The 27,027-nt window shown below is 37.8% G+C and overlaps 2 protein-coding genes across 2 annotated transcripts in view; both read right to left on the bottom strand.

Moving 5' to 3' along the window:
* Window positions 1–180: 180 nt before the first annotated feature.
* On the bottom strand, window positions 181–16,189 carry LOC141809654 (uncharacterized). Its single transcript, XM_074696775.1, has 14 exons — window positions 15,937–16,189; window positions 10,112–10,178; window positions 9,679–9,750; window positions 8,653–8,703; window positions 8,446–8,553; window positions 8,238–8,364; window positions 7,234–7,245; window positions 6,896–6,931; window positions 5,761–5,949; window positions 5,154–5,180; window positions 4,729–4,841; window positions 3,791–3,850; window positions 2,975–3,034; window positions 181–1,823 (listed from the first exon to the last, which is right to left on the bottom strand). The coding sequence occupies exons 2-14, from the start codon at window positions 10,148–10,150 to the stop codon at window positions 1,776–1,778; spliced, it is 942 nt and encodes a 313-aa protein (XP_074552876.1). The 5' UTR covers window positions 10,151–10,178; window positions 15,937–16,189; the 3' UTR covers window positions 181–1,775.
* A 4,202-nt stretch (window positions 16,190–20,391) lies between these two features.
* cpt1a2b (carnitine palmitoyltransferase 1A2b) overlaps window positions 20,392–27,027 on the bottom strand; it is a 35,088-nt gene continuing 28,452 nt past the window's right edge. Inside the window, exons 17-19 of the mRNA XM_074696042.1 lie at window positions 26,546–26,659; window positions 26,337–26,429; window positions 20,392–24,084 (exon numbers count right to left, since the gene is read on the bottom strand). Of these exons, the coding sequence (XP_074552143.1) occupies window positions 23,965–24,084; window positions 26,337–26,429; window positions 26,546–26,659 (327 nt within the window). The 3' untranslated portion in view covers window positions 20,392–23,964. The remainder of the gene's footprint in view (window positions 24,085–26,336; window positions 26,430–26,545; window positions 26,660–27,027) is intronic.

Genomic DNA, 27,027 nt, shown 5'->3' with positions numbered 1-27,027 from the left:
CATGAGTAGCATGAGGAACTGGATCAGAATGTAAAAACAGCTAAAAAATTTTTAAAAAACAATCAGAAGAAAAGAATTACAGGAGTAAAACATCAGGTATACATGCCGTCACATTTATTTTATTAATAACATTTGCAATATATACAAATAAAATAATGTGACAGAGCAGTCATAGCTTAGATATTTTGGTCTCTGTTAACAAAATGATGGAGAACATTTTATTCATGAAAAAGGCTGCCAAAAAATAAATATTTTCACTTGTTTACTCCTTGTCTAAAAACAACTCAGTATCTTCATGGAAAACAAACTAAATGTATTGAAAATTTTGAACTGATAATAAGTTAGACTCCAGGAGAAGTCAAACTTATTTGTTGAGAAAGCTAAGAAGGTGTCACTTGAAATATAAATAGGCCGAAAGCATGGAGTCATTTTTACAGAATATTTTTGTGTTTTGATGAGTAACTTGACCTTATTACATACAGTATCAGCTCCAGCAGCTCTCAGCTATCTGCTGAACGATGCTGCCTCCAGGGCAGCTGTATCCATTTTAGTGCAGAGTTCATGCTAATCTCAGCCATGTGTGCAAAACCACTCAGTGTGTAGGCACCTCTCTGTCTGTTAAAAACACCTTCAACATGTTAAAGTGTAGAGACGAAATGTCAACACGCACAGAATTAATCAGGAGAAATAACAGTGAAATACAAACACTGTTACAGCACAAAACCACCAGGGTTTAGCTTCAAATCCAACATTATGCTAAATACAAAGAGATTAGGTGAAACACAGGTCAAATGTGGTTACTTTGTTATCATGATTAAAGGTGACAAATGCATCTGAAAGGCAGAGCAGACATTTATAGACATTATTTTGTATCAGTTTGTGATGGTTTAAAGTTACCTGTAATATGTCCAAAAAATATACAAGTCAAGAGTCATTAGCGACTGTAATTCACACACATTTCATTATGAAGCTTTTCTGGAGAAGAACCTGATAAAAAAAATGTAAAAACATTTTCACAAATATTTTCACAGCTTACACTATTAGAGAACTGGCTTTGTTACATTCAAATAATATATCCTGTGTCAAATTCACCAAGTATTGAAGGCTTAAAATGCCAAAAATGAAAAAAAAGAAATCTTGAAAAAATCCCTTTATTATGGAGTTAGACTGATGAGGAAAACCAAAGGAGCTCCTCTGCCAGTTTAATGGAACCTCAAATACCCAAACCTTAACCTGAATGGCATGAGTTTTGATAATCTTGAGGCTTTTGCAGTTTCCTTTTCTTGATCTTATCACCATTAATGATCCATACATCGTCAGTAGTATAACAATCTTCTTTTATATACTATAAATACTGTACACTGTAACCAGGCCAACCTGTTCATTCATGGAAACATGAACGTGGTGCAGATCGTACGATCCTTCTGACTTTTTGGATTTTAAGCAGGAGGTGTCAGGAGAGTTACCACTACAGAATGATCAGACAGCTGATGCTGCCCTTTACATCTGAGTGAGCCGTCACATTTCAGCTTCCTCCACATTTTCGAGGATGGACACACAGCGCATCCCCGCTTTTCTGACTGACAAGGTATTAGCAAACTACCGTCACCCAGCTCCTCAGTCAGTGAACCCAGCAGATCCCTTTGGCCCCTTCATACCCTGCTTTATTCTACATGGTGTCCTTTTGCAACCATTAAAGAAGGTGATTTGGAGTGAGTACATCCTTGATACAGAAGTTCAATCCCCATAAGAAGTGGTGCAAGTCCCTTCTGCTGTTACTCGTGATTGTCCTGCTTTGCTGTGTTGATGATGACACAGTCAGGCTGTAAAATAAAGATGGAAAATATGGATTTTAATCAGAATCTCAATTATTGATTAAGATCAAAACTCAAATCCAAGCCAGTGTCTCATTTTTTTTATAAAATTGTCTTTTTAGCCTTTAACAAGAGTCACATTCACCCGAAAAATCCAGGAAAAACATTTAAAGACGAAAATGTCTGCCTGAATTGCCTGTAAAGGGTAAAAAAAAAATCGGCCAATGGTGTCAAAAAAGTATAGCAGATATATTTTTTAAAATCTTTACAGGCAATAAACTTTATATAAGGCATTTTTCTGGCCTCCTGTTAAGTATACAAAGACAAAAACTTGCATAGATTTCAGTTTCAGGAGAGAAAATACAACTTCAACACCAAAAAGGAGACAGAGCCACTGAGGTCAGACTTTTTGGATCACCAGCTCTTGTTGTTTTCTTTTTTAGAAAAGGCCCCTTCCAATCCACTTATACAAAAGACAGAACAAATTTAAATTAACTAAAAAAAAAAAAAAAACTAAAAAAAAAGAATCAAATATAAAATATAAAAAAAAAATTAATTAAATTGTCATTTTTTTATAATCAGGCATGGACCCACATCTTCCATGTAGAGTTTGGGTCAGATAGGTGCACATACAGCCAAGTTACAAACCACTTCCTGTTTCATGCAGAATCATGCAGCATCACCTCACTATATAGAGGAAGTGCATAAACCTACACACACTGCTTTGCAGTTTTAACCAGATAATTAGAGTGGCATAAAAATGTGTTCACGCCATCAGATTAGAGAAATGATCACTGTACAGGATGAATGACTATTGCATCTGGACAGACTGGACATGAAACAGTGGTTTGCTGTGTTACAGTATGTGGCCATTTTTCACCCTATTAAATTCTATGGACCAGGAAGTCCACCCATGCAGAATGAAGTTTAACACTAAAAGGCCAAGGTCCAACATAAAATCAGTTTAAAAATACCAAAACTTCCTTATGGCTCTGTTGCACAATCATAAAGAGCAAAGCACTTGCATTTGAAGATATGTTGAACGTATAGTGGTTGCAAGCGCACTTTCGGCTTCTGTCTCTGATAATTGGTAGAAAATTTGTTGCACCAACAAAAATGGGCCTTACTTGATAATTTGATCATTTAAAGGTCATGTTTACCTGTAATAAATGTGAGGACTCCACTACTCCTCCATTTGCAGATTCCATTTGTGTGTTTGACTGTAAAAGAGAAAGATGTCAGACACATTTGTTTTAGAAATTACGCAATGATTATTGGGAAATACAGTTGTTCAAGGCCTCACCAAACAAAAGTTAATCCTAAAATTGTTACATTTGTTTACTTATTTAAAGAGACAATGCATGATAATGAACATTTCAGCACAGACTTCATGTAAATATGCCAGAAATGGCCACAATGCTCATTTTCATCTGTGGTCAGGTCAGAGCAGAGTTCCAAACAATATACATTCAGTGTTTCCTCCTGTCTGGGACACTTCATCTCATGATCTCATCTGTTCATGTCACTTCTACACCTCGGTGTTCACCATGTGTGAGGGTTTTTGGATCTTTGAGTCTATGAGAGTTTGGGATTTTTGTTTGTTTTGTCAAAGAAATCTTCAGTTAGTCTGAGATTGGGTCCTTTCCAGACTAAAATGATGACACATTCAAGTTTTATAATGCAATACAGTGCTTTTTACAATCATGGGAAAATATCAGAGGGACCAAAGGCCCTTTTTTTTATCTGTTAATGGTTCACCAGACAGTGGGAGATTGACATCACTGAACATCCCCACCCAAATATTTTCTTCTCCCCCATCTAATCTTTAACTTTCCAGTTTGACCTGACTAAGCTGCAGCTGAAACAGTAACACCAGCAGCCAAGAGGAAAGTCCCACCTCTTTAATCATAGACCTTATTCACAGGGTGTGATACACTGTGTAATTAAATAATAACTGATAAATCTGAAACAACCACCTCTATCTCAGCCGCTGGTTGGACTTCTATTGGGGTTAAAACCAATCCAGCTGTACGAATCTGTTAAGGAAACACAAACGTTAGTGACTTCTGCTTATAAATTTCAGATACCAGTTATTGAAAAACCTTACAATGAGAAAGAAAGAAAGAAAGAAAGAAAGAAAGAAAGAAAGAAAGAAAAAGGGAAAACAAATGAGCAATCAAAAAGAAGTGGTACACAAATGAGAGAAGCAAGAAAGAGAAAATGAAAAAGGAAAAGGAAAAAAGAATGAAATGTAGAGAAAGAAAATGATAAAAGAAGGAAAAATGAATCAAAATGTGTTAACAGAAAGGAACAAAAACAAAAGGAAGCAGAACACAAGATGACTGAAGAACACAGTAAAAGACAAAAAAAATAAGAATAAGTAAACATACAAATGAAAGATGCAAACAAACAAAATAAAGGAAGGAATGGGAAAACAGAAGAAAGAAAGAAAGAAAGAAAGAAAGAAAGAAAGAAAGAAAGAAAGAAAGAAAGAAAGAAAGAAAGAAAGAAATGAGCAATCAAAAAGAAGTAGTACACAAATGAAAGAAGCAAGAAAGAGAAAGTGAAAAACAAAAGCAAAAATGAAAAAGGAAAAGGAAAAAAAAGAATGAGATGAAGAGAAAGAAAAAGAAAAAGAAAATGATAAAGGAAGGAAATAGGAATAAAAATGTGTTTTCAAGGAAAGGAACAAAAACAAAAGCAAAGCACAAACAAGATGACTGAAAGGAGGCAAGAAGAACAAACAACAAGAAAAAAAAATAGAGAAAAGGAAATACAAAAGAAAATAAACTATTAAAGAAGGAAACAGAAGACAAAAACCAATAAGGAAGAAATACATTAGAAATCAAACAAATGAAAAATGAAAAAAAAAAAGAAAGAAAGAAAGAAAAAAGGGAAAAACAGATGCACTTACATTGAGCTGCCACCTTAGGTGTATAATGTAGAGGCAACTCATCACAAGTAAGATCACTGACACAACCAACAACACTGTCACTAGTGAGAGAACAGGTTGTTGGTTTGCTTCCACTAAAGAGAGAAAACTTGGGTTAATATCACTTCAGTAACACCCAATGAGTCTGCTCTATTAGAGGGTTCAAAGAATAATGGTGAATCTGAAACACAGTCTGCTTCAGTCATGACATGAACAGAGCTCCCTATGAAAACAGTTCAAGCTCATAGAGCAGACCATGGTCATTAATGTTACACTACATGGGAAGCCAGTTAACTAAGGGTAATGAGTCAAACTAACTTCTGACAAATGAATACAACTCTGCAAACCTTGAATCCTAATTTCAACCTAAATGAAACACAAAGATTGTGTCCAAAACACACACTAACCTTTTTCACTGGTGGACGAGCTGTTAGCTGAAGAAAAGAAAAAGAAATGGCATTGTCAGTTTTGCAAAGTTATACACGAAGTCATTTTAGTGTGTACTACAATGAAGTACAAATTAAAAACACCATATTGTCAGACACTAAACTGTGATTCATTGCTAATTTGATTCATATGTTCTAAATTCTCCTTGTGGAACTTACTTCTTCCTGGAAGGGATTTTTTGAGAATTAAGAGTTCAGCAAAGTGACTGTGTGCTATGCTTTGTCATGAGTAAGGTATGGGTTTATTAAGGAACTTCCTGCCCTTCCACAGGCCAAAGACTGCGGCGGAAATAACACACCTGCCTCTTTTTTGGTGTATACATAAAAGGCAGGGCAGGGGGAGCAGCAGCAAAAATGCCTCAGTTATAAACGTACAACACTGGTAAAATCAGACACAGCATTGAAGAAAGTGCTGGCGTGCAGTTTGCAGAGGAAGCAACAAGAGTAGGCAGGCTGTTAAGACTGAACATTCACGTGAAACAGTGTGTTGGATGTGTCATCTGAATGGTTGTGTCTTTATCAACGTTTTATGTTGTTATTGATAAGAAAAGCCATTTAAACAGCCTACCATTCTGCAGCATGCTCTGTAAATGTGCTCTTCCTGATGTTGTTGTCGGCTGTGATCCAGGTTGTGACATTGCTGGAGCTGCTGTTGTTGTTTCTGGCAGTGTTGGTGTTGTTGTTTTCACTGTTGTTGCTTTCACTGTTGTTGTTTTCACTGTTGTTGTTAATGGCAGTGGCTGTATTGTAGTCTGGTCTAAAACAGCAATCAAAAGTCATCCAGTCAGTGTTAAGATTGTACATCCGGGTTGTTGATTGGAGCAGAAAGAAAAGTTAGCGTGGTTAGAAAAAGCAGGAATTCAATTATTCATTTCGGTGACCTAGGAAATAAAAGACTGTGTTTTAAAAGAAATGCAAACAGAAAAACTTAAATATTATTAGAATATTATGACAAGGATGACAGCTAGGTTAAAAATAAATACAGATAAAAGATTTAAGTTATGATACTAAGAGAATGAAGTTGTAATGCTGCATGACTACAGTTGCAACATGTCTGTAATATAATGGGATTTGAGTTGTTACTTAACCAAAGCAAGCTGTAATATTAAAATACTAGAGTAGTCATGTTAGCATGCTAAACCAGGATTTTTGGAGATTAAAACCCAAATTTTACAAGAAAAGAGATTAAAAGCTAAGGTGCTTCCAGATCAAAGTTGTAAAGCTACATGTTGCAGATTGACATACTGACTGACTTTCCAACTGGTAATTATGACAAAATATCTCAGAGTTACATTTTCATATCTCATATTTAAGACTGGCTCTCTCATGAGTAGGACTTTTCTCTCAAAGCTATTACTGACTATTTCATAATTTTAAATTTCTCTATATCATAATAACTTGCATAGTGATAACTTGCTATTTTTGTGCAATTATCATTCATCATTTTTCTTTGATCAAACCAAGCCTTTTTTTTGTATTATGATTTGGCAGATATGGGCTTTTCGATAACTGGTTCATTTAACATTCATATATAAAATTAGAGTATGAGGATCAAACAAATTGTTCAAGATTGTCAGAATACCCAAACATATAAAGTGGGGCTATAGAGAATCATGGTGCAGCAAAAGGAAACGTGAAGTTTATGATTTGACACTCACAAGTAGCATGCACTAATAATAAAAAAAAGGAAACATGGGACTTACCAACTCTTGGTAAATTTCGGATGTGGTTATAATAATCTGTTTTTAAAAAAAAAGGGAAAAACAAAGGTCAGGGATAAGTAAGTGAGGGTTTATTATCAACTGATCATTTACAAGTAAAAACTGTAAAAAAAAATTAACCTATTTAAAGGTCCCCAAACATATGAAGCTAAATAAACAATACAGTATTGGGTTCACCTGGGCTATGAGACACATGCCACACTCAAATACTGCCAGTGTACTCATTCATATTTTTCATTTAACCTATTATACCAGGGGAAAAAAAACAGCAACAGAGAGTAGGCATTCATCCAAACATAGTACAATAAATAAATACTCACCATATGCACAATCTGAGATGGAAAAAGAGGAGAAAAGAAAATTCCATGCATTAGAATAATATCATTTTGGTCTTTCTGAACACTTTTGCCCTTTCTTCCCCATCTGACACTCAGTTTGAATTTCAGCTTCACTTCACTTCACTTCACTATCTTATTCTGCTTTAAAATGTCACAGCTGTAAAATTTTGATTTTACAGACACTCATCTGAATATCTGTCAAAATTAGTGTCATTAGAGAAATCATCAACACTTCTTCTTCTTTTTTTTTTGCAAGCAAGAGGTCACCTCAGCTTTCCACCTCAATGTAATTGTGATACACTCACTGTTGGATGTTCATGCCAAAGTCAAGCAACTTTAATCAAAACCTCTTGGGCCTGGGCCAATAACAAATTTTGCTGGACGATATATTGTCCTACAATACAAGATGATAAATGATATTACTGACAATATTTTTTTTAGACCAAATTAACCACTAACATAAAAAAAACTGTGTATTATAATAATGCAGTACACCCTTTCAAATGCAATAAAAATGTATTGCTGGAGCTGGAATATCAATAACTTCCAAATATATATAAAAAAAATTAAAATAAAATTGGTTCTTGGTCAAAAATTGAACTTGATCAAAAAACTGAGTTAAAATGCAGAATTTCATTTTTGATGTGGCAAACTAGACTCTCTGTGCCCATGTAAATTCTCACTCATCCAGCTCAGTTATTCTAAATGCTTCAAACTGAGGCAACTGGACTGTTCAGAGTTTGTGAAGGCGTTTTTCCTCTCATCAGCCACACCAGCTTCATCCCAAACTACAAAACAAACACCCTTGCACACGATGATATATTGAGGCTGGCAAAATTATTGAGTTCATTTCATTTATTGATGATTAATTAATTTATTGACTATTGTCTCAGGCCTTAAACCTCTGAGATAATTGCCTGTCTAAGCTTTTTGCTTATCCGTGTTGAAGCAGAGACCCAATGCACATCAAATTTGAAGAGAAGTACCTAAAGAATTTTCCGTTGTGTCAACTTCTAAAGCTTCTGCCGTCAGACACAGGAAGTGATAGTAGGAGATGTTCCTGTTAGATTCCAGGGCCCTGCATTTTGGGGTCTCAGTGCATTCATCCTTAGCCTGTGGAAAAGGAAACAAAGTTTTGTAAGTTACACTGGTTGAGGAAAGACAAAATGTTGATCAGATGAATGTGATACTTACAAAACTCGAATCGTTTCTTTCAAAGCACATTAGTAAGACGATGAGGTGAGTTTTATTTATGCTTTTTTCTTTCAGGCACTCTCTCTCTGCAGTGCACTCCATTGAATCCTGCACCAGGAAAAGCCCACGTGTACTAACTTTAGCACAGTCACTTGTTCCACAAAATGCACATATGGATCAGTTTGTTTCAAAAGGTCAAAAGGTTACCTTGAAATTTGAAGCCACAACAAGGGGGAGGAAGGCATTGAAATGCTCTCTCTTAAAAGCAGAAAAGACAAGAACATGCAAATGATTTATTTCTTATGTTAGCAAATCAAAAACATAACTTTCATCAGCAAAATGTCCCAGACTTTAACTGACTGATTTTGCAAACAAACTGAGAAATCATCAAGGGTCAAACACTCCATAAACTGTGCTGAAGAGCAAGAAGCGCCTGTGCCTGTTCTGTTTACATGAACCATCAAGCATTTTTTTGGAGCAGAAAAGAGCCTTTTCTATTTTCTCTACTCAAATGAGTCTCATTCACTAGCACTGGCCCTGGTTGCTAGGCACCGCCCTGTTGGCTATTGCTGCCTTTTGCAGCAGCTCTGTCTTCTTTGTCCGTTTCTTGTAATTTTTTCATCTCTTTTTCGTAATCTTTGTATTTGGAGTGGATCATTACTTTGTATGGCTCATTTGTCGGTCATGGACACCAAACTTTTTGTGGCTTCAGCAATATTTTTACTACTTATTCTTCTGTGTTTGTCTGGAGATCCATGCTAACCCAGCAACAGAGGGAATACCAGAGGGCAGAGTAGCATCATGTGATTCACAGACATGGCTAACGGAGCTAACATCAGACACCAACGCCACATTGGAAGAGCTTCACCTGCTGTGAGCAGACAGGATCTAGGAATCAGAGACCAAACAGACTGCTGAAGAAGCTCAGTCCTGGACCCTGTGGAGGTGGAGGCTGGCTGAACTAGAGAATGATGGCAAAGCTGTCAGCATCTATTTTCTTATGGACCTTTTTTCACTTTCTAATCTATTCTATTCTATTCTATTCTAAAAGCCATGCACAGTTAGAGCTGTGCAGTGAAGTAGCTTTCCTTTTTCCAAATTTTACAGCAACTCAGAAAGTCAAAAAGAGCCAAAAGGTCAGGAGCAGATTAATCAGGGCCTGTGTGCTTATTTAGCTTATTTGCTATGAAAAAAAATGATAAATAAAGCATGAAAGCAACAATAAAAACATACATAATGCAACCAGCTGAAGTAGTAAGGATCACAGCCTTCTTGAGCTGAGGAGCAATTCAGGCTCAGCACCACCTAGTTGACAAAATGTAACATCGGAAAAACAGGTGTAAAAAATATGACAGACAGTTAAAACATGTAATTGATTGCTTTTACTCTTTCAAGCAGTTAAGTAAAGCATGTTCAGATATACCAGCAATGGAGCTAATTTGACTCTAATTTCAAGTAGAACCAAATGCTATCTGAAACAGAGTTAAATTGACTCTCCATGTTTACAGTGCTATCAAATGCAGCCCATTTTAAACAGATTTAATCCAAAACATAATCTTTGATTCATTTCGATAATCTTCATCTTACTCAAAATCCATTTGCAATGGGCATCATCATTTGAAATATCATTACAAATGGCAGTGAATGCTTGATATATGCTACTTACAGTCACAAGCAGGAAGATCACACTTTCCCATGGAGTCATGCTGTTTCAGTGACCGTGCAGGCTTGCACTAAAAGAGATCACAAGACAAAACAAATTCCAAGTTTGATATACTATTTGAAATTTTAATGACAGATTTTTATGATTCTCTACTTCTACCCCTTTGCCAGGCTAATAAAATGTGGAAACACAGCTGCAGACAGCGGGGTTGTAACACAAATCCAGACTACCTTCAGAGATCTGCATTTGGTAATAAATCAGTTGAACACCTGAATGTGAGCCAGAGAGGAAAAAGGAAACCTGAAAAAAATGCAGGCTGTGGCTTTGTGGTACAGTGGGTTGCCTCTCAATTGAGAGGTTGGTGGTTTGATCCCAGCGACCACCACATGCCAAAGTTTTGTTGTGCATGAAAATGAACTCCAAGATTGCCCCCATTAAAAGTCAGTGGTGTGTGAAGGCTTATGCATAGGATTAGTTAATGCTACCCCATGGTATCCTCCTCTGTCTTTAAAATAAAAAGTGAAGTGGGAATTTGAAGATATAAATGTACAGTAAAGAAAATGTTCAAAAGACTAGAAAAGCACTATGTGGGATTAGGGCAATTACTCATAAATTAAAAAGAATTCGGTTGAAAATATTGTCTTTATCTTTTCCAGGCCATCTCTCCTAAGTGGTTTTCTAACAGTTTTTGAGATTGCAGCACCAACTGTAGCCGACTAACAGAAATGTCCACTGCTTCATGAGTAGAGGAAAGGACAGCCTTTGTTTTCAGGACTAATTGACCGCACTTCCATTCCAAAACAATAGCACACAAAGAGGACAAAAGGGGGAACTAAAGGATAAACAACCAGTATTTTTCTGAAAGAAAGTGGAACTTACTTTCTTCTTCTTCTCTCTTCATAGACTTGGACATTTATAAACAAAACGAGTCATACTATGGTTCAATACATCGCTTAGGCCTGTGTTGTCTGTGTCCTGTACCTCTGTAGTAGCTGAGCTGTCTTGTTCCAGCTTGAGAGCACGAGACTAGACAGCCCTCAGTTGCTTTGCCTCACCTCACCTCACCTCACCTCTGGGGGTGGCCTACACGTCACAAAGTACTTTACTGACATAACGTGGTGATGCATTTCCATTGTGCACAAACAAGTAAAGGACAAAAATTATGCCAACGCTTCAATTTATGTTTCACTGCTTTGGGGAGAAGTGGCCTAGCCATATAGATCGTGCCCCATGGGGTATGCCCTCGAGCAGGTGGCCCTGGTTCCAGTCCAGCCCTGTTCTGGCATTTCTCTCCCAACTAAAACCCTCTTTTCAACTTTATCCACTGTGCTCTTCTGTCTCATAAAAGGCATAAAAAGCCAAAAAAAAACAAAAACAGCAACTTAAATAATTCACTGCTTCATGAACAGAGGGAAGAACAGCCTTTTTTAGGCACTAATTGACTGTACTTAATTTCCATAACAATAGCACTGACAGGGGCTGCACGGTGGTGCAACGGTTAGCGCTGCAGCATCACAGTAAGAAGGTCACCTGTGCAGAGTTTCCCCGTGCATGTGTGGGTTCTCTCCGGGTCCTCCAGCTTCCTCCCACAGTCCAAAAACATGTTCACCAGGTTAATTGAATACTCTAAAGTTCGTAGGTGTGAGTGTGTGAGTGAATGGTTGTCTGTAATTGACTGGCGACCAGTCCAGAGTGTACCCGCCTCTCGCCCAATGACAGCTGGGATAGGCTGCAGCCACCCGCGACCCTGCACAGGATAAGCAGTTCAGAAAACGAATGAATAGCACTGACAGAGGACTGGGGGTAGCTGCCTCCCCACTGGTAAAAGGCTGTGGTCCATCAAGTCCAATGCCCCTTGCCACAAGAACGCTCTGCCATCTTCCTATCCACCTCCACTCTACGGTTTGTTTAATAAAGATATGGGTTGGGAAAGAAATGAGAGCTTGTATTTTTTTTTTCTTACAGTTTGGCACCCTACAAACGTTCCCCCTATGGTAAAAAGCTGATACTCCTCATAGAGGACATGGGAGGGGACCTGTATGATATTGTCAGCCAGTGTGAGGGTTTGCTGGGAGCAGCAGCTTAGAAAGCAGTTCTGAACACTCTGCCCAACCATTCTCGAACAGATATTCAGCAGCCCGAAGATCCTTGTTTTTAGCTGGGCGGCAAGGCAACAGAACCAGACTGGACTAAATAATTCCTTGTTAATTGTTTAGCACCAATTCACCAAGTCAGATTCATTGTATGTGTATGTAATTGGCAATAAAACCAACTCATATTCTAAAATAGAAGATAGCCAGTGTTTTTTCACAAAGAACGTGGAACTCATGTTCTTCTTCTCCTCTCTTTCTAGACTGGGACATTTAAACCAACCGAGTCATTCTTTGTCTCGATACACTGCTTGGACCTGTGTTCCTGGTACTTTTGTAGTTGTAAAGCTGTCTTGTTCCAGCATGAGAGCACAAGACCAGACGGCCCTCACTTTGCCTCGCCTCACCTCACCTCACCTCACCTATGGGGGTGGCACACACCTCACAGAGTACTCTGCTGACATAACATGCATTACTATTGTGTACAAACAAGAAATTAAAATATGAAACAGCTCCATCTGGTATGAGTTCACATCCTGTTTGACCACATTAACAGAGAGAGGAATGAAGTTAATAGTAAATTGGCCCCTGCTTTTCATGCACCTGACAAGGAAGGGGACAATAGCATGTAGCAACTACAACAAAACAACAGAGTCTGAAAGCTAAAATTAATATGTGTGCAAAGACCAAATGTAGCAGGGAGCTAATAGTAAAAAAAAGTCCCTGTACCCCTGTTCCTTCTAGAAAAATCTTACAAGTGCTGAACAAACATGATTGAGAGAGCTAAAGTCAGAGCATTTATGTCCATCAAGAAGCACTTTTCTCTTCTGAACATTACAAATTGAAACAGAATACCTCAAAGGCATTGCCCTTCTCAGACCCAAGCTTTTGTCTGGGGTGCATTTTTTATTTCTCCATGCTATCTGGGAAGTAAAGCCTGATAATATAATAACTAAACTTGGTATTTGTACGGGAAGCTGTTGGTTATTAGTTTTATTATTAAATTGTGAGTTAATTATTAGTTATCAGTGTTACTTTACATAAATACTCTGGTTTCATTCAGTGAATTTGGGTATAATTTTTAACTCTCTCTGTTTTTACTTCAGGAGCTGCTTGAGACGTCTTCTAGAGATACTCATGCCCTTGTTCTCACTAAGCTCTGTGTAATGTTGTGATATCAACAAAAGGTTTGGGCAGTGTTCCTAAACTAAGAGTTACAGGTTTAAGTAAAATAAGCCCACATTACAACTAACTAAACTAAACAACTAATCCCAAACCACACTTCTTACTCTTTTTTATGTTACGCTTCTTTGCCTCAGACTATTTGATGTTACATTACTTTACATCATTCTACCTACCATCATGCTACTTTACATTACACTACTTTATGTGACGCTACTCAGTGTTGAGTTAAACTTCTTTGTGCTAAGCTACTTTATGTTATGCTACTTTCCGTTACTCTACTTAAGTTTACACCATTTATGATTACCCTTCTTTAGGTTAAGCTACTTTAATTTACACTAATTCAAGTCAAGTTGTGCTATGGCACACAACTTCAAGTTAAACTTCTCTGTTACACTTTTTTATGTCATATTACACTTTGTCGCGCTACTGTACATTACCGTACTCTATGTTTTTACTACTTTGCACAAAGCTACTTTATGTTAAGATACTTGACAGTATGCTTCTTTACACTACACTTCTGTACCCTACTTGAAACCAGGGATGGGTACCTTTCACATTTAAAACGATATGGTACCAATTCCTGGTACCTGGCAGTTGGTAAAGGTACTTATGTGGTAAAAAATATCCATTTGTTCAATAATAAAATTTAAATTCTTTTTAATTTGATATGTTTGTTCTTCACAATATAACCTTGTAATGTTGTGTTCATGTCCAGCATGGAAAATCACCTAATCTTCCTCTCCCTCACAGTCACAAGGATGCATTTAGGTACCTAGCATGGTACCTTTGGGTTTTACATGAATCGGTACCAGGTACTTTTGACAAAATTTGGTCGGAACATATAGAAGTACCTAATTGAGAACCCATTGATACATTACATTAAGTTATGTTACGCAACTTTAAGTTATGCTACTTTACATTAACTTGTGTTAAGTTATGTAACTCTAATTGATGCTATATAACTTTACGTTATGATACTTGACGTTTAGCTTCTTATCATTACACTACTTAACATGAGAAAGTTTTACACCACACTTAGTTAAATGACATTACTTAACACTTGCTATGCTTCCTATTTTTTATATTATTCTGTGTCATGTTGCATCATGTGTAGTCAGGTAATTTTGCGCTGCTTTACTTTATATTTCACTAAAATTTAATATGATATTTTCTGAACTGTACAGAAGCAATTGTACTCTGACCACAGTGATATATATAACAATGATGTAATTCTGGATTAAATCATTGACTGCAAGACAATCATTTCCAATGAAATATCGTCATATAACTGGAAAAGACTAAATACACCCAAAAAGGCAAGTGTGTGATTAATGTCATCAGTCATCAGTGAGCTAGGACATTAAAAATTTTCCAGTCTGGCATTTTGTCTCAATCTCATATCTAGTAATGCCATTAAGTCCACTCCTCCTAAACATTAGTGTTAGTGAGTTATTATGATACTACAACCTTAAATGTCTCTGTTAAAATTAAGCTTTGCACAAAAGTGTAGCTTTATTTAAAAGGTCTCTCAGCGTATAGTAAGAACAACAGAATATAGAATACATTAAGAGATCTGCAGGTCATGTTACTGAATAAAACTTAGAAACACCAACACTGATATTGATGTTCCAAAAAATAAGAGCAACATGATATGGACTAAAGATTATTTTTTCAGTTGTGCATACATTTTATGAAAATTTTATTTTTCTTCCAATTTAAAAACCCTAACACATCATCTGTAATACCACAGAGTTCAAGATGTCATTTTAAAATGCTGGGTTTTTAAAAGAAGAAATCCAAGCCCCCAGAATATGTAAGTTATGGTAACTTTAAAAAAGTGCAGAAGCCCCTATTTGGGAGTTTAGTGCCTCTGTGCTCATGGACAAAGCACATACTTCCAACTTCATTTATTCTAATCACTGTAATTTTGTCAGTTCTGATGAAAACAACACTGTATGGTCATTTTAGAAACAGATAAAAATCACAAACTTGCTGAATCACTGAGCAGACTGTCTGGGTCTGATTTTGAGCTCAGATTGAGTCACATAAAACAGCAGATTAAGCCTGGTTTTCTATTGTGCTGGCTAAAGCATACATTGTAGGCTTTTAATATCTACGACTTGATAGGTTACTTCATTTTTCACTGTACTGGAAAAAAGATGCACCCAGTGTCAAGAAGATGCAGAAAAACTAGTCCAAGCATTTCTTATTTCAATGACAACACAGCTGGAGTGTTAATAGACTACGAGGTAGAAAAAGAGGGCGCACACATCTCTAGTTTTAGCTTCTCTCCACTGGGCCCCCGACATTCTTTCTCCAGCATGAGGCAACCTTTCCCCTTTTTTGAGCAATCTACTGAACAGGCTTCTGATTGCTTTCAGATGCGTCTCCTGCGAACACAGCTCATGTGCACACTACGTCAAGGCAGCCCAAACGCATTAACAGCTACGTAAAGTTGTAGCGCGGTGGCCTTGTCGCAATCAAAGGTAGATTATATTCGTCCCAGCACAAAGTCGTCAAACACTGAGTCAACAGCCATGCTCAGGAGCTTACCTCGTTGTTCTGTCGGTGCTCTTGCTCTGTCTGCCTCCTGCTCTGTACATTCTCCTACTAACGAGTCGACAAACTTACTTTCACTTTCTGTCTCAATAGCCAAAGAGACTGCCCCTCTCATGATGTGTGACATCATGCTCTTTGGACTTTCCAAGTGAATGGCTCAGACCTGACCGACTGTGCAAAAATAGACCTCATAACGTTTAACTCCTCCGCAAAGGCTTGGGGGAAAGTTCGGGACTTCAGACTGTTGAACAGGGGCGGGCAGAATGTGAGTGCATCTCATCTGTCTTATCACTACAATAAAGTGTGGTGTGCAGAGAGGGGGCCATCCCCTTGTTTTCCCATTGTTGAAAGACACCTGCCAACTGCCAACTGCCAACTGCCCTCTTAAGCACTAAAAAAGCAGCCAAGTGCCAAGAACAAATGCCATAAGTTCTCTCTTGAAAGCCAAAACAGACACTGAAATGCCCTCTTGGAAACCATAACGTGCTTAAGTGCCCTCTTGGGAGTCAAAATGTGCTAAACCACTTGGAGTCGAAACAGCTTAAGTTCCCACTTATGAGTCAAGACACATGCTTAACTGCCCACTTGGTAGTCAAACCTATGGTTAAGTGCCCACTTGGGAGTCAAAACAATAGACTGTATAAAACATGGACATAGTCTCGCCGACGTCACCCGTCTCTTTCTGAAACAGAAAATGAAGCACATCAGCTATAGCGGCCATATTGGTAGTGGCAAGGGCTTCCTACAACCATAGGGCCCCTATCGGTCACGTGACTCTCAGCTGTGCCTCTTATTGGGGGAGCTCGCGATTTTAATATCCTCTGAAGGGCTGAGTTAGAAAAAAATTCACCCCTGTACAGTGGGTGCCAGTAGCAAAATTAGCGACTCAGACAGGAGACGTTTTTTGAACCAGGCTGTAAATAGGTTAATTTCTGCTTTGAAAATGGCTTTTTAGGCTTGATGTGTATGTGACTTAGGGCACCAGCCTCAAGCGAACACTCGAGAAACAGCAGATTTTAGCACTTCCACATTGTCTCATATTCCCAGACCAGAGGTTGCCAGTTGGTCAAAACACACGCTGAAATGCCTTCTTGGGAACCAAAACATGTGCTAGAGTCCCCCACTTGGAAGTCAAAATACATGCTAAACTGCCTGGGAGTCAAAACACATACCTAAGTGCCTGCCTGGGTGCCAAAACATGCACTAAAAAGTGTCTTCTTGGGAGTTAAAACACACAATGTGCACTCTTGGTACTCAAAAGAATGCTAAAGTGCCCTCTTTGGAGTCATAATGTGCGTAAGTGCCCTTCTGAGTGAAAAAACTCAGACTAAACTACCTCATCTGGCTAGTTAGAACATGATAAACTGCCTTTTTGTGGGGCAAAATCACATGTTCAAGTGACCTGATAGCCAACACACTTACTGTCCCCCTGGGAGCACACGATAAAGTGCCTTTTTAGGAGTCAATACCTACACTGAAGTGCTCTCTTAGGAGCCAAAATGTGTGCTAAAGTGCCCACACTAAACTGCCTACATCAAACTGCCCCCATTGCTGGTTATAATATTATTAACTGCCCTTTTAGCCATGACTTCTTGTTTTCTTATTCCATTAATGCTTATTTAGCTATTAGTTTATCTAACTTTAATTGTGTTTTTTTTTTTTTTTTTTTTTACCTCAAAACTGTTCCTTTCTTTTGTATGTGACTATATTTGATATGAGAGGTCTGTCTAGATTGCTGTATGTTTATAGTGTCATGAGATCAGTTATTCCGTGGCACAGTTTGCTCTATGAAGGCAGTAAAAATAGGTTAATTAATTTTTATGACCGTATCGCTATCTCTTAGAGGACAACAGGATCAAACTCTGTAAGGAGGTACAAGCCAATGAGCAAATTTCAAAACAGTAAGCAAGTTTATGGTTTTGGCTTTTAGATGTTTATTTCCACAACAAAGTTATAAACTCTCTCACACTATCATATCTGTATAAGGTAGCACTCATTATCCCCATTGATAATTGCTCTTACCAGATGCAGGCCTGCTTCGTGGTGCCAAAAGTCGGAAAAAATAGTATGGGAGGCAGAGCTGTCAATTATTAATTCCCTCCCCCAGGAACACTTGACCTTATTTTGATTGGAAAGTTGAGACCCTTCCACTTTTTAAGAGGGGGTTTTCTTTTTGATAAGCTAAAGGCAGCAAACTTCCTCTGAGAAACTTCTAAAATGAAATCCTAACAGGAAATCTCTGACCCAGTACAGAAAGTGTGTCAGACGAAGTCAGATGCATCATTCAGAGATGAAGAGGGAGGAGGAGGAAGAGAAGGAGGATGTGTGTGGGCATCCAGATGAGTAAACTATTTCTTTATCTGTAAGATACTTTCCAGAATTTTTATTACTGTCCTTTGTTGTTAAGATTTTATCAGATGACTTGTCTGCATATTTTCCATCTCCATCCATATGCCTGACTGCTTGTTTGTCTATCTATCTGTTTGTCTGTCTGTCTGTTAGCAAGAAGCAGCCAGATGGACAGATAGTAGATGGACTGGCCACTGACTGTTGTGTCTCTGAGTTTGACTATCTCACTAGACCATGTCTATCATTTTTATGATGGAATGACTTTGAAGCTTGAGTTTTACAAAGCAATGAGTTGCAAAATTGTTCACTTCATTACATTCCAAATATTGTTTTTGTTTGCTGGTGATCTATAATGTGGTTTGATTTCCATCCTGCTGTATTTGATGAAAAAAGAACACATCAAAACATCACTTCTGTCAAATTTAAAATAAAAGTTCCTGTATACCAACTGTATTTATGTTGTAGCACACTTGGGTTTTTAATTAAATGTACTTTTAATGTGTTTTTTACTGCCTCTCCAGTGTCCACGCAGTAATTTTAGAAAATTTACAGTTTAACAAAACCTCTGTTTTCCTCATAATGGTGTTTTTGAAAGAAAAAAAAAAACCTTATTTCAGCCTCTATATGAAATGTTCATTATCTTGTAACAATGAGGCATAGCATATTTGCATATCTGATCCTGGAAACATGCTACAACATCCAGCCGACCAGTATGATACTTATGAAGCTGAATTCCTATTGTGGAGTTTTGGTATCACTTTAGATCAGAAAAACGAAGCAGATCTTCTTAATAACTTTACTATAACTTTTCTTAAGGATCCCTCAAAATAAGATCATTTTTGGCCACAAACCAATTATGATCGTCACAGCGAGCACGTACACACAGTTAAAACTTAAATGGACACATTATCACCATTTATCACATATAAATTGGATGGTTCCATTAACAGAGCCCTGAATGTGAATGATCCTCAACATTAAAATGAAATCACAGAGCAAGCATTGGCAAATGAACTTAGAATGCCACCAGCCATGATAAAAGACTTGATGGCCCTGGGGTTTAGGTTGCGCCCCATGACTTTCGCTCTCATACGAGTGGGATTGGAATCCAGCCTGTCACATTTTCTCCATGCCATTGCTGCTGTTTCCTGCTGTATCCACTGTCCTCTCTAACTAAGGGCATTGGAAAGCCCCATGAAGATTAATCAACAAGAAAATAGCGTGCACAGACTTTTAAAAGGGCAAGGAAAAAAAAGACACAGCAACTAAAGAGAACACCAAGTCTGTGAGTTTCTGAGGGCACTTTAGGATATATTTCTGCCTCCCAAGAGGGGGCTTTGATGCTAATTTTTGCCACCCAAAATAGCATACTTTTTTTCAACAAGGTGGACACCTGAGCATGCTTTTTTGCCTCCCAGGAGGGAAGTTGTGTTTTGCAAACCAGTTGCACTTTAGCACGTGTGTCTGTCTCCAAGACGGGACTTTGACACCAATTTTTGCCACCCAAAAGGGCAGTTGGTTTTTTTCCAACCAGGAGGGCACTTTAACACGTTTGTTAGAAGTTTTATTGTGCCAAGCAGGAAGGTGTGTGTTTTGGTCCTAAGCAGGGATTTATGTGTGCCTGTGCACACTTCCCAACGCGCATGGCACTGTGTATGGGTACTCAGGCTTCCTCAGGTTGATTCACCACTCTGTATTGCATCTGGGTGTTAATGTGTGTGAATTGTATAGTTGTTTGTCTTTATGTTTTTTACCACTGATACCCTGCCGACTTGTACCCCACCTCTTTCCCGGTGACAGCTGGAACTGGCTCTAGCTCCTGTGACCAAGAAAGGAAAATGCGGTAAAGATAACGGATGACTGAATTAGTTATTTGAGGCCCCAGGCTGTTTTTTTAAAGGTGTTCTGAATTTGAACTCTTAACTTTGAGATAAATAACCAATGGCTAAGTCCTGCCTTCATGCGCAATGAGCCAATTAAAGTGCATTTAACCATTCACATACATCCCGTAAGTTTTATTTTTCCTTACAGTTTCAGCACACAAACATCAACATTACAGATCAAGAAAGAAAACCAACATGAACGCAGAGCAAGGTCAGTAAGTATTTTATTTCACACCATCACCATCTTAAAATACCTTCATCACAAAATCCACAACTGACATTTGCATTTTGAATGCACTGGTTTTTTTTTTGCAAAACAAAAAGAAGTAATTAGCATCATTTGGAGTGTAAAACTGGAAAAACATTGGATATTACATTATTAAAAACTACAAAACCCCCGAAATGCTTTAACATCATCATTAAAAAAGAGTCAAAACAGCTGAACAAATAACAATAAGGAATTTAAAAAAAACATGTTTAAAAAAAAGCTGTTACTGTGATTTTTGTTTGCATTGTCAAAGTGGCTCATTGTCCAGACAGAGAGCACTGAATCATCACGTTTCATCACATATTGAATGTGGCACAGTGGAGTAGTGTAAGGCAAGTGTTGAGGAGACTGTTTCAGGTTTTACAGGCAAGCTGGAGCACGCAGTGGACACCATGTGGAAACATAACTCACTTTGTCTGAAAGCTGCTACAGAGTTATCTGAACTGTACCCACGCTCTAAAACGTCAGTCCTGACAGGAGAAAGGAAAGAGTTAGTCACAGTAAAACATCTTATTTAACTGATGATGGCCTGCAGCATCCAATCTGGAGAAACAAGTTTGACCTCTATTATTCCAAGTATTTGCAGGCGTCACTCTCTTGAGATCATGAATGAACTTCAGCGTAACAAACCAAACGATTATGTCCAATGAGGCAATAACACTGTGATGAAAGAAAAAACAGTCTGAAGTCGGCTGAAGTAGATAAGTTGTGTATTGCTGGAGAAACAAGTCTTCTGTAAACTAGTTTTGTTCATAATAAATGAAGTAATCTTAAAATTAAGGCTAATCAAAGGCTAAACGGGCAGCTAACAGTTCAGGAAAGGAGCCAGGAAATGTAGAAACCTGAGGCAGAAACAGAAGCCACTGTGGTGTGATGTTAGCCAAATATCTGTCTAAAACCAGCAACATGTGCAGGGACGTAGCAGAGTATTCATGTATTAGTAGTTTAGTCTTTATTTAGAACCACTACATCACTGCACATGAAAACAAGATGATGACAGGAACTATCTGAGCCACATTCATATTTACACAAAACACTAAGAGTATAAAGTTAAACAACAACTATGACATGGTTTCCCTCAGAAATTGCATTGATTAGAGTTTGCATTGAACTGTTTTACTACATGAATACTTAAATTCAGGCACACATGTTTTTAAAATGCCAGACGTCTAAAACCAGGCGTAATTGTTATCATCTGAAAGCCTAAATGAAAACATTTCATCGACAGGTACCTGACCTTTGACCTGTAGAGTAGAGAGTGTACCGCTGTCTGTCTGTGCCCTTAATAGTGTGCTTGATTTTAAAGTGTAAGAGTCAGCAGGAGCCTTCTAGTTCTCTTTCTCTTCCCACTTGTACTAAAGAGTACAGAAAAAAATGACACATCAAGTGCTTTCATTCAACAGCAGTAAATCTCAAAGTGTGTCTGATGAGCTAAAGCAAATCCCTAAAAAACAACAAAAAAAAAAATCTACACCCTATCAAACCAATCCATAAAACTGACCAAATGAATAAAGATGTAGAAAAAGTCATCCACTTTCATCCTTACTGTCCATTCTTTGTACAAATGATTATATATTAAACTGTCAGAGTTATGAAGAACGTTGTCACCTGATCTTGGCCAGAGAAGTTAATGATTAAAAGCTGAGTTTTGGGGTTTGTGAGATGTTTACACCATTAGGATTCACTGAAAGTAAATGTTTATAATTTGTGTTATGAGGCTTCAGTGACACCCTGGGATTTCCACCAGTTTCAAAATTTGTTGGGATAACAAACACAGCTTCCCACTCACTTGGCCTTCTCCCGTACCTCTTGTTTGAGCACTATGCTGCGACACAGTCTGAAACAAAGCTGGCAGACTGTCAGCTGGCACCCGGCCTCTGAAACTGAAAAGGCTCCAACACAACAGCTCAAGTACAAAGGGAGTTGTTTTTGAGCTTTCATGTGATTTCAGTGTTTCAAAATGAAAGAAACATTGGTGGGTAGTTTGAAATGAAAAATTCCATTCCAGTTATTTAAAGAAACAGAATCAAATTAAAGAGGGGGGAACCATGCTTTCCTCCTTTTTAAACATGGATAGAAAGCAACAATTCTGGATGTGTAGATACTAGAACTGCTATGAGATTCATGAGATTTTGCTAAAATAATGATGTCATCGTATGATCTACAAACTGATCATGACACATTGAAGGAGTGGGCCTCAAACACCAAGGTCTGCTCACAGCTTTGCCCCCAGTAGGCCTCAGGAGGGCTTAGCAGATCTTGTGGAGTGGCAGGTTTTGAAAAGAGAGCAACTACCAGAGGGAAATTATAAAGCATTACAACAACACAACACCTCCCTTTAAAACTGCTCTTTATGGATGACTCAAATAATTTTGGGGTATAGTTCATGATCTTTTCCCTTTCTCATTGTATTCATAGGTAATGAGAGTTCTATTTTTAGCTGCATAAAACATCTGAATACCCTATTCATGTGGACAAATTGAAGAAAAATGGGTAAAACACATTTTGATAGCTGACATATCCCTTAACAGGTGTTCCCTTCCACAATACAGATGGATATGAATGAATATGGAGCTGAAGATATCAAGCTGTAAAAACCTCATCCAGATCATGGTACATGGTTTGTTAACAGGTCAGGTGACTGACAGGTGTAACTCTGAACAGTAACTGGAGAAACTTAAAGCAGGCGTTTTTACACTGGGTCTTTCATTGTCTAGTTCATAAACGTCCAGTCCCAGATAAGACATAGGATTTTCTGAAAACAGTTGTTTTGGTCAGAGAGCTCTAAATATGTCTTTCCCTTTATTCAGATTAATAAGTCTGATTAGCTGTGTTTAATCTGTTATTTCTCACCGCTCTTCAGATTATGGCCTGAGACCCATGAACTCTAGAGCCTCAATCAGTGCAGTTATTTTTAAACACTTTGGATCTCTTAATGCTTTTTTTGTGTATTTGGTGGGAGACATTTTTCCCTATTTCTCTGCTTTCACTCCTGAAGACTTCCTCCGTAAATCACCACCTCTGCTCCCTCCTATTTAAAAATGGTGCATCATAGGTTTCATAAACTCAAAGAAAGTAGGGAATGTGGAGGATTTGCATTTAAGTGTTGCTAAGCTTAATCTCTCTGACACATGGATCATAAGACTACAGAAAAATACTGATATAAGTGATCACTTGATGATAATTAGATGTGCTCCTGTTGACACAGAAAAGCTTAATGACTTGAGTGGTGACAAAAGCTCTCTTGAGGATGTGTTTTTGTTTGTTTCCTTCTGCTGAGCTCTAAGAAAGGCCACTTCCCTCAGCAAAGAGCTTCCTGTGATTTCACCGCACATTTGTCTCTGACTGAGAATGGTCTGAAAGCTGTGGTATTGTATCTTAAAACAGTAGAAGTGTGGTTTCCCTTTGATTTCAATCAATATATTTCACTTTGATGTACACTTCACAAATTCGAATTTGACTTCAGAACAATGGGTGTGTTGTAACTTAGGTTGGACGTTGGGGTGGCGTGCGTCACTACCCTCAGAGGAGCTTCTTGGCCTGAGGCTGGGCGGGGACTTTGGATGTTTTGGTGTCAGCAGAGAGCAGATTCATGATGTCTTGGAGAGCTTTCCTAATCTGAGCACCAAACCTGTGCGAGTCCTGAAATGGAGAAAAACAAGTGTGAGGGTTTCAAAGAAGGAAAAGCAAGAACACTGGGTAGAAAATTTAAGGGAAAGGAGGGAAGTGGAAGTATTATGAGCCTACAAGTTACTGAAAATAATAGGTTACAAACAAGTTGTTTTTTGATTTGCTAATTGTTTTAATATAACTCTTTCTTTAGCTGTCCAATCTTTAATTTTCACATATTTCATACTTGTTTGCAAACCAAAACTTGTTTCATTTTTTTTTCCATTCAGTTTTGTGAATTTATTTGTACTTAATTTGGCATATGTATGCGTATGTTTTTCGTTTTTGTTTAGCTGTTTTGTTTTGTTCTTCTTTTTCTCTTTTAAACTCTTAGAAAAAAAAACCCTGCTACCCCGATAAGCTATAGAAATTTTTGAATTTTTGTACAAATAAAAACTGAAATGAAAAAAAAAAACAAACAAACAGATGGCCAGTTAAAATTTGTCTAATGTGATTTAAAATGAGCCCCTGATTCCTGAAAAGCTCATAAAAAAATATGTATATTTCAAGATTTGATGGATGAAAATTATGCCTAAGTTGCTTGAAATATACTTGGGCCAAAAAATGTACTTGCAAAGTGTCTTTTGTCAAGACATTATTATTATTCCAAGAAACAAAACAATTACATTCTTCTTAATAATTCACTCATCATTTTTGCCTCTTAACCTGAAATAAAACATTTTTTGGGCTTGTCTGGTGATCATGTCTCAACTCAAGTCTAATAAAACATTTCGGTAACACTATACAATGGGTACCTTAGGATGCGGTCACACTTGCCATCCATTTTACCTCGTTGGTAAAAAAATAAATAAAAATTTTATGCATTCAGTTTGAGTTTGTGATGTGTTGGTTTCTTTATTCTATTAAATAGATATCTGAACTCTGTATCTTCAGGTGCCACTGGTCTTAAACTCTATAAATAACTGCTTTCGTAATTGTGCTTTACAGGTGATGACTTCAGTACTAACTTATAATTAACTAATGCTTAATTAATGCTAAATAGTGTGTAGTAAACAAAAGTGTAACCTGCATGGGTGTTAGTTAAGGGACATGTGTGTTACACTTTACAATTTATTAAAGCTTGGTAATGTATTAGTGAACTCTGAACAGTAGAAAATAATTAACTGCTTATTAATGCTTAACTAATATGTAAATAAATGCTGGACATATTATAATGCTTAATAAACCCAGAATTAATGCTTAATAATGCATTAGCTAATGTTAATTAAGGTATCCTTATTGTAAAGTGTTACCACCATTTCTTTTACTAAAGTCAGACCAAACTCTTGCTTAGATTTTAGTTTTCAATTTTCAGGTTATTTTTGTTTTCATTGTTCATAAATAAATGCAACTCTTTATTGGTTCTTGTCAGACATGTTTCATCTCAGACCGATTGCTATTTTTGGTCATGCTCTCTGAAGTCCCTGTCACAAACGAGATTCCACAGACAATCCTGAAAAGGGAAATGAAAACAGACAGCGAAGCACTGCGGTATCTCCCCTTTGTCATGTGCTTTGTGGTGTTACAATGAATGACAGCTAATGCAACTATGCAACTCAGCCTCAACTCAAGCAGGTTTGGTTGGTTCAATAAATCTTTAGGATTTAAATGATCTGAAGGAAACCTGAGGTGGACATTCAGACACGTGGAGATGTGGAAGTTCATTTCACTCACAATCAGGTGCAAAACTTGAGGAAATTGCACGGATTAGTTTTGTGACTTGACTATGAGAGCGAGCAAACAGCAGGGGAAAATGACACACAATTCTTGGTTCTTTGCGAATTCTCCCTTCAATTTATACTCCATTGTCTGCTGAGTGACACAGTTCCCCATGAAACCTGAATGCGAGTCTCTTCACTGGCCAGCCTTGTTTGAGTTGCAGGTTGAGGTGCAATTATCCTAGCTGCATGTCCTCACAGGTGGGATGATGAATCATGCATGTATCAATAAAAAAACTGGCATTTCCCCTCTTAAAATATAGTTACACAAGCAGTAAAAATTAATGAGCTGGGTTTGCGGTCGAATGCTGAGCCCTGAAACCCAAAGGAACCATTCAGCCACAAAATATTCTTATTGTCAGTAGAAAAAAACGTTCCTGCGTTATCTACAGAAGACAAAATGACTGGAAAATAAAGCTCATGTGATACGAAAACACTGTGACAATGTTTTGCTCTGGCAGTCAGTATCTTATCTTCACACAGAAGAAACAAACAGGCTTTACTCACAGTCTCAGTGCAGGAGTATTTGGAGGACACGTGGAAGTTGATCAAATCCTCACCCACGATTATATATGACACCCCATAACCATCGTCAGCAACCTAACATGACAACACAGAGCCAGTGAAGTAAACTAACATGCTTTTACTACTTTATCAAACACAACTCAAACTTTAAGCCAGTTTTTTACACCTGAGGGAGAGTGTGCATCACTTACAGGTCCAAAACCTCCTCCTAGAGAAATGTACTCTGGGTGGTTCTTCAGGTCAAACAGCTCCATCTGCTGAACTGGGGTCTGACTGGTGGAGAGACGCCAGGGCTCAGATAAAACCTGAGGATGATAGAGAACGTGGGAAGTGAGAGACATTCAGTGGGAAGGGTTCACAAGAGACCACAGTGTGGACTGATGCTCTTCGGAGCAAATGTAGCAAAGAGTTCGCTGGCTACAAGCATTTCTCCATCCTCATAAAGTCTCTACTGGCATTTGCAAAGAGCGGGAAGGAAGGCCACATTGGCCATCAACCAAAGAGCTAACAAAGAACAACAGAGATGTTGGAATGGGAGGAAAAGTTCATCATTCCAACAGGATGAACTCAAAATAGTTGAGAGTCAAGTCAGAAATAGATTTGGATGGCTTCAAATAAGTTGAACTGTATATTCACGCAAAAGTAGAATATAATAACAAATGTTGAAACTTTA

This window comes from Halichoeres trimaculatus, unplaced genomic scaffold, assembly GCF_033239565.1.
Source record: "Halichoeres trimaculatus isolate MK-OKI-2021-1 unplaced genomic scaffold, fHalTri1.1 fHalTri1_scaffold_20, whole genome shotgun sequence".
Taxonomy (NCBI): domain Eukaryota; kingdom Metazoa; phylum Chordata; class Actinopteri; order Labriformes; family Labridae; genus Halichoeres; species Halichoeres trimaculatus.
The sequence above is the reverse complement of the archived record's forward strand: the minus strand, read 5'-3'. Positions and strand labels throughout refer to the sequence as shown.